Source organism: Leptodactylus fuscus, chromosome 2 (genome assembly GCF_031893055.1).
Source record: "Leptodactylus fuscus isolate aLepFus1 chromosome 2, aLepFus1.hap2, whole genome shotgun sequence".
Taxonomy (NCBI): Eukaryota; Metazoa; Chordata; class Amphibia; order Anura; family Leptodactylidae; genus Leptodactylus; species Leptodactylus fuscus.
In genome coordinates, this window is record NC_134266.1 from 235,184,786 (window position 1) to 235,192,414 (window position 7,629).

The 7,629-nt window shown below is 37.6% G+C and overlaps 1 protein-coding gene across 1 annotated transcript in view; it reads right to left on the reverse strand.

Moving 5' to 3' along the window:
• The window catches only part of LOC142193901 (twist-related protein 2-like), a 50,496-nt gene extending 44,607 nt beyond the window's left edge, over positions 1–5,889 (reverse strand). Inside the window, exons 1-2 of the mRNA XM_075262916.1 lie at positions 5,879–5,889; positions 5,179–5,795 (exon numbers count right to left, since the gene is read on the reverse strand). Coding sequence (XP_075119017.1) covers positions 5,217–5,705 — 489 coding nt within the window. The 5' untranslated portion in view covers positions 5,706–5,795; positions 5,879–5,889 and the 3' untranslated portion in view covers positions 5,179–5,216. The remainder of the gene's footprint in view (positions 1–5,178; positions 5,796–5,878) is intronic.
• Positions 5,890–7,629: the final 1,740 nt, after the last annotated feature.

The following is a 7,629-nucleotide window of genomic DNA, read 5'->3' on the forward strand; positions in this document are numbered from 1 at the left end:
AATTTTTACCAACAGACTTCAAGACATCAACTCTACTATCTATCTATCTATCTATCTATCTATCTATCTATCTATCTTTTATCTATCTATCTATCTATCTATCTATCTATCTCCTATCTATCTATCTATCTATCTATCTATCTATCTCCTATCTATCTATCTATCTATCTATCTATCTATCTATCTCCTATCTATCTATCTATCTATCTATCTATCTATCTCCTATCTATCTATCTATCTATCTATCTATCTATCTATCTATCTATCTCCTATCTATCTATCTATCTATCTATCTATCTATCTATCTCCTATCTATCTATCTATCTATCTATCTCCTATCTATCTATCTATCTATCTATCTATCTATCTCCTATCTATCTATCTATCTATCTATCTCCTATCTATCTATCTATCTATCTATCTATCTATCTATCTATCTATCTATCTATCTACTTTTTCAGTCCATAGTTATAGAAGCTTGTTCTAGCTATTTGTTACTATTGTTATCTATTTTCCCATCAATTATACATTTTTAAAAAATATTTTTGGATATCGTCTTTTCCATAACAAATTATTCATGTTTGGATTACAACAGGAAACACCTGTATAATGATATAAGGAGCACAAGAAATGAGAACTTTGTACAGCAAATACTGGCACAGTAGGGAGCATCTGGAATTTTTCTACTAAAAGACACAATGGTGATATTTCTATGTGATAAACTAAAAGACATGACAACAAATATTTCTAATGTGCTCACAATAGCGCAGGAATGAACACCATGTAAGACGGTCACTGCAGGCTGCAGTATGCTGTATATGACTACAGTCTGTATACTCTGTAAGGGGCTCTCTCCCTGTCTTATAGAGATTCTGTAACAGTAATAGCCTATAGCTCCATTAAATAGATGGCAATCCATGTGATATAAGTGTATGTGTCACACTATTGAACGTGTATCATCTGATAGACAATGCTTAGTATGACAGATCATTGACATCAGCTTCACCATGAGCTCCTTTACCTCCATGAGACATCTTTGTTTCAAACCGACAGCAAATGACAACTTTAGAGGACAGAAAAATGAGATGACACTAAAATGGAGTCGCATATTCTCATATATTAGGAAAGAAGCAGAAAGGTAGCAATAAAAGGGTAATAGTAACAATAATCGATAATGGAGAGAAGATGTCATCTACACCAGTATATGGTCAATGTTAGTATCTGTATATACTATATACAGTATCATCAGTAGAATCCTTGCCCATGAAAAAAGCGTACATGCCTTAAGAATATTGTAAGACTACTAAGGAAACCTTAGCCTGAAATCAAAGTCTTTGTGTTCCAATTAAATAATATTACATTGGCTGTGACCCTGACGTTTCCCATCGCAAAACTCCAGCAATCTATTAATGTTCCCTTACACGATTTCACATGATCAGTCCTGGAAGATGAAAACCGATCTATACAGGAAAGAAAAAAATCCCCATAAATAGATTGAATTCCTCTGTGTAAATCAGCAAAAAGGAGGAACACTAATCCTCATAACAGGCCGTATGTCATGGCCAGCTTTTTACTGTCTATTGCCAGATTTTGTGAGTGAGTACAAGTACTTGTGCAGACGCCTGAGTGAAGACTAGGCAGGATTCCTATAGAAATAAGGCTGACTTGCTTTGACAGCTGATAAGGCTCCATGACCTGCCACTGTTTAGTAGTTTTGCAGCTACGATAGATCATTTTGCCGGCTGCAAATCTCCTGTTTAACCCATTACATTGAGAACATATTGTGATACTGTATATGATTTTATTGTATCGGTTAAAGGACAGATATTATTATCCGTTGTATCGTAAAATGACATTTCCGTAAAAGGAACGGTTACACGTCTTAAGCGAGATAGATGGGGATAACATTTACCAATCACTAAGCAATTCTGTGTTTCATTTAGTACATCGATATATTATTATATTGGCTTTATACAGGACTATAACTAGTGTCTGGATGGAAGGGTCCCGGTGCTACAACGACTGCATCGAGAGACAGTCTAGATTTATGGTATATTTGTCCTAAACCTCTTGTATTTACTATATTGTTATGATATTACATTGGCTACTTGGACGTGATATTGTATAATCATCCTCCTTTCTTATTTTTCAAGAAAATAAACAAAACCAATTCTTAAAGTTAGGAGTTTACCTATCACAAACCTTCTATATCTACCCTATATAAATTACACGACCTGGGTTTAAAGAGGCGACGTCAACCATTTTTACACCCGGCTTTTTCCTCTTCCTTGTAACAAAAGATTGACAAGGTCTGACATCTTATACACTGAGCGCTATTCCTGAAAGCAAAAAACCCAGCCTGCAGCTCATTTGCTCCTTGATTTGCTAAAGGTCCCAACAGGAGCAGGAAGGTCAAGTGTTAATGAAACAAACATGATTCTGACATTTGTCTCTGTAGATGGATGTGTCTAATAAAACCCCTTCCCCATGGTGAACTCCAAATCATATATCACCTTTATTACAAGGACTGCCAGCGGGAACATGAGCAGAGTTACAAGTGACACTTATAGAAATGTACAGGTGTACCTGGGAAAGTAAACTGAGCTCACTTTATAGTCAAGATTAAAATTCTATACGATTAAGTAAATTATTATTAATATTATTATTGTATTCGTATTAGTAGTAGGAGTGATAATGGCAGAATAAAGTAGAATACTTACATATATATATATATATATATATATATATATATATATATATATATATATAGATATATGGTTTTATTCTACCTGTGGTGTCAATGGTAAATTAATTATAGGGGTTGGTTGCGGAAATATTACGTTTATTGTGGTCATTATTATTTGTAATACGGTGGTTTTATTGGTAACAAGTAATAGAATTGTGTGTATAGTAAGAGTGATATAGACACAACCACAGTTAGTAAAAGCAGTGATGTCAGTGTGTACAGAGGTAGAAATATGGTAAGAAATATAAATATAAATATATATATATATATATATATATATATATATATATATATATCAGTTAGAATACGTAACTTTAGCAATAGATACACTGGAAATAAAAAAGGCACGGTTATAGTAGCGTCATATCTGTATTTGTAATATTCATGGCACATTTATCATGCGATAGGATGTGGGCGGTTCTAGTATTATTAAAGGAACTAATATGAAATATTAATAAAACAACAACTATTCTTAATATTATAGGTATCGTTATTAGTAGTTATTATTGTTAGTAACATTAATAGTATCAGACATGGGTTATAGTAGTATGAAAAGTACAATTACTACTAGTAGTATTAACAGTATATTATAAATTAATTGTATTATTTTATTAAATATTCATTAGTTGTATCATTATTAAGTAATGGATCTATTTGAAGTCTATATCTTAGTTGGAGTATTATTGTTATACGCAGTAATATTTAGTATAAATGATATTTTACGTGTTTACACGACTATTTTATGTCTATACAACAAATCAAACACATTTATTGAACTCTTTTATTTGCAGTCACCCCCTGCTCTTTCCTTATACTTTACTTTATTTTATATACATTTGCATATACTAACCTATCTATCGAAATATTCTCTCTAACATGTGCCCTATAGCATGTGGTAGAGTCCTGGATAATGGCAATCCATGTCTGTTTTCCCTGGAACACTTTGCCTTGAGAAGTTCACTGCCTCCAATTTCTAAGAGTTTATGATATGACTTGAGGGAATATAAACACTTTATTACTTACTGAGTGTATATAATAGGATAGTAAAGAGATTGCTTTAACATATGAAGCCATGATGTAAACCCAGCCAGATCATGTATTCTGTGACAACAAGGTTTAACATTGTTGTACGACGGAACCCCCCATAGGCTCAGAGACTAAAAACCATGTTTATATGACAAAATCCCCAATGTAAAAACTGGAAATAAGCTCCGTGCTACGAGACATGTAAACTGGAAAGATTTCTGTCCAGATGACGGCTTTGAGCTTTGATATTGGTCTTGTCAACACAAGATAAATAATCTGATGTAGACAACGTGAGACGGGAGTAATGGCTGCACAGATCTGCGCTCCACTTGACGTGAGCACTGAGATCTCTTGAGGTTTCTATAAGTTTCTACAAAGATTTCTGGAACACTGAAGGGAGTCTGAACACAGAGGAGCCAAAATGTCAAAAAGGAGGCTCAAAAGGTTTCACACGAAACATCTGATATACAGGTGGATTATATGGCTATCAGTGTGTTATGTGTATGGCAATTTATATATAAGGGTAAATTACTGTAAATGTATGTAGAAACAATAACTAATAAGAATACGTCATAGTATACAAAGGTCGTGAGCAATGAATGTATAGTCTATTATTATATATGCAGAACATAACATTGGTGTAGTGACTATAGGAAATATTGCATATTGAATGAATATGATGCAAACGTTGACCTCTGAATATGGGTTTTAATATCTGCAAAACAGATATAATAGTGATATATGTGCTGTATCACTATATTGTCCAGTCAGCCATGTGTCCCATGCCATTAGTGGGCTGTGATATATAGACGATACACCATGCACCTTGCCTACAGCTACGCCTGGTACAAGTGTGACTGCTTGTACAATTCAATCAGCCTGGATAATGTAATGAAGGAAATGCTTGTTCCTAGTTTCCGCACAGGAGACATGATTAGCCATGAAAAGTGATAATGTGGCCTAGGTCAGCCCGACCGTGGTATTGTCTAATTTACAACAGGAGCACGTGACGTCCCTTTCTGTTTAGCTGCAAGTTCATATGGCAGAGGTATAAGTGACATGTGCTCCTGCAAGACTCAGAGCGCTGCTAGGAAGGTCGTATATCACTGACATTAGGTGGGCTGACACAGCTGGAAAGTGCGGATACTAACAGTGGGATAGTTTACGCCTATAACAGCAATAGAATTAGGTTAGCTTGTGTGGAATCTGGATTATTTGGATCCTTCAGAAAACCATGTGTTTGTTATTCTTGGCACATGTACGTCATACGCTATATTTTAGAATTTATTAGACGTATCTTATACAAGTCATAGAAGATCCAGGGGGAGTCTAATAACATGAATTATCCCGCCGCAAGAAGGAATGTGTATCTAAGAAATGGGACTTGTTTTCTGGTATCCACGTACCTTCTTTACAGCAGACAAGAGAGGCGTCATTGGTGGGCTCAGTGGGATGCAGACATGGACCAGGCACCTTCCATTCTCCACACAGAGAAGGCGTAGCTGAGTCTTTCATGGGCAAGGTAGTTACAACTGGCAATCTTGTGGTCCAGCTCATCGCTCTGCAAGACTTGGTACAGGAAATCAATATAGCGAGAAGCCAACTTCAGGGTCTGTATTTTGCTTAGCTTATCGGATGGCAACGTAGGAATGATCTTTCTGAGCTCTGCAAAGGCGTCGTTTAGGGACTGTGTGCGCTGCCGCTCTCTCACGTTGGCAATGATTCTCTGTGTGTGTACATCCTCAAACGTATCTATTTGGGGGCTCCTTTTGTTACGCTTGCATGGAGGTGAAAGGGGCACCCTCCCCTCAGCACCTTTGCCTACTAGCACTGTGCGTTTACGTATGGCCTTCCTCTGTTGGCGCTCAGCCTCCTCTTCGCTGGTTACCAGGCTGCCTTCAGGGGAATCAGGGCAGGTTCCTTCTTCTTTCATCTTGTATGTACTGGTCCCTGCTGCCTCAGCCCCAGTTGTGATCCTCCTCCAGCAGCCAACAAGGGGATGCTGTCTTATCGCTGCCAGGACCTTTTAAAGTGGTAGAAGCAACAGTCTGTATTTAATATGGAAGTCTAGGTGGCAGTGCCAGCTCAATTGGTAGTCAGTTATACCTCCCAGCTGCCTCACACAGAATGTGTGCTCCTGAACTTAGCAGGCTTCCCGAATAATGCTCCAATCCTTCCCTTTTTTTCTTTCACTCCTCATTTTTGGATGTTAAGGAGGGATTTCACAAGAAATTGGCCTGGTGCTTCTCCTGATTGGAGCGCCCAAACTGAAAAACTTGGGAGGAGGGATCCTTGACTTCTCTCTTCTTCCTTGATTTTAAATAGCTCCTTTACCCCCCTCCTTCTCTCCTTTCCTTCAGTCAAAACCAATCCATCATGGAAAGGTAGTATAAACGTTGCTGGACATTATGGGTTCCAGATTTTAGCCCTGCAGGCACAGATGCACAGTGAACGGAAGGCTGAAGCAGACTGCCCATCAAGAAAAAAGTAACAAAGAGGCGGCATCAGACCCCTTAGGCGCCACTGAGGGGGTACAGGGGCCTTTACCAAAGAATCATTGCTACCCCTTAAATCCTGCGGACACCTCATCATTTAGTCACAGAAGTTACACCATGCTGCCTGTCACAATTTCTAATTTCTGTATGAACAAATGTAACAGCACAGGCACAGCTAAGGACTACCCTATAGAATGACATGACAATGCTCTGTATACGAGCGGCGTGGTAAACATGCCTAGTTATGAAAGAGTCTACCAGTGCAAATCTTAACCAGATGATGAGATGATAACTCTTTGCTTCCCGAACATATTCATGGACGCTTCATAGACTCTGTTTGTGTCCCCGAATCCCCTGATCAGGACAAGCTGCCAGTAATGTTGGGAAATTGCATTGGGCTAGTCAGATACATCTTGGGAAATAGATGCACTGCAATGCAGCTGCCAATGGTAAAATATACAGATATATACACATACGCTCAGACTACAAAGACATCTACAAAGATCAAGATGAATTTGCTTGTATAAACAAGATTAAGGAAATATTGTTATTCCAAGAAAAACAGACAATGAGGAAACGGACACTGGGACTCTGTTATTTTTATTATCAAGCACTTGTGCTGCATATGTCTATATAGATAGATATGCTATTTATTACTACTACTTTATTGCAGTGGAGACACATAGGTTGGCATAGGAACTACCTATACAAAATGATAGGATTTATTTAATAAGTAATATCTCGTATATTAAGTATATTAAAGATGTCCGTTTTCTCATCTTGAGGCACTGTATGGTAACACACATCTTAAAGCAGAAATCTTAACAGGTTGTTCCTATCCTATATTCATTTATGCCATAAATGTCCAATGGACCTGAGTCCCACCTCTGGGACAAGCATCTGTCTCGAGAACAGGGGTTCCTCACCCCCATTTCATGGCTGAAGTGAGGGGAGAATGCGCCGTGCATGCGTGACTTTGTCCATTCACTTCTATAAGACTTCCAAGAATAGACAAGCAGGCTAATGGATATGCCATAAATATCCAAGATGGGGAATACCACTTTAAGTTTCTTGAAAGCAGATAAAGCCAATAAAATGCTTTAACTCTTCTCGGTCCTTTGGAGAAGTTAAGTACAAGCAATATTTACTGTACTCTAGTGTGTCTTTGTCACATGGACCCACAGTATGCAGATCATTGCCTTTGTGTAAATTTAATCCTATACCCCCAAATGTTTTAGTATAAGGGTGCATTCACATGGAGGAAAATGGTGAGGAATTTGGTGTGGAATTTCAGTGCTGAAAAAAAGCCTCCCATTGACTTCAATGGGTTCCTTTTTCTGCTAGCAGAAAAAGGAACCCATT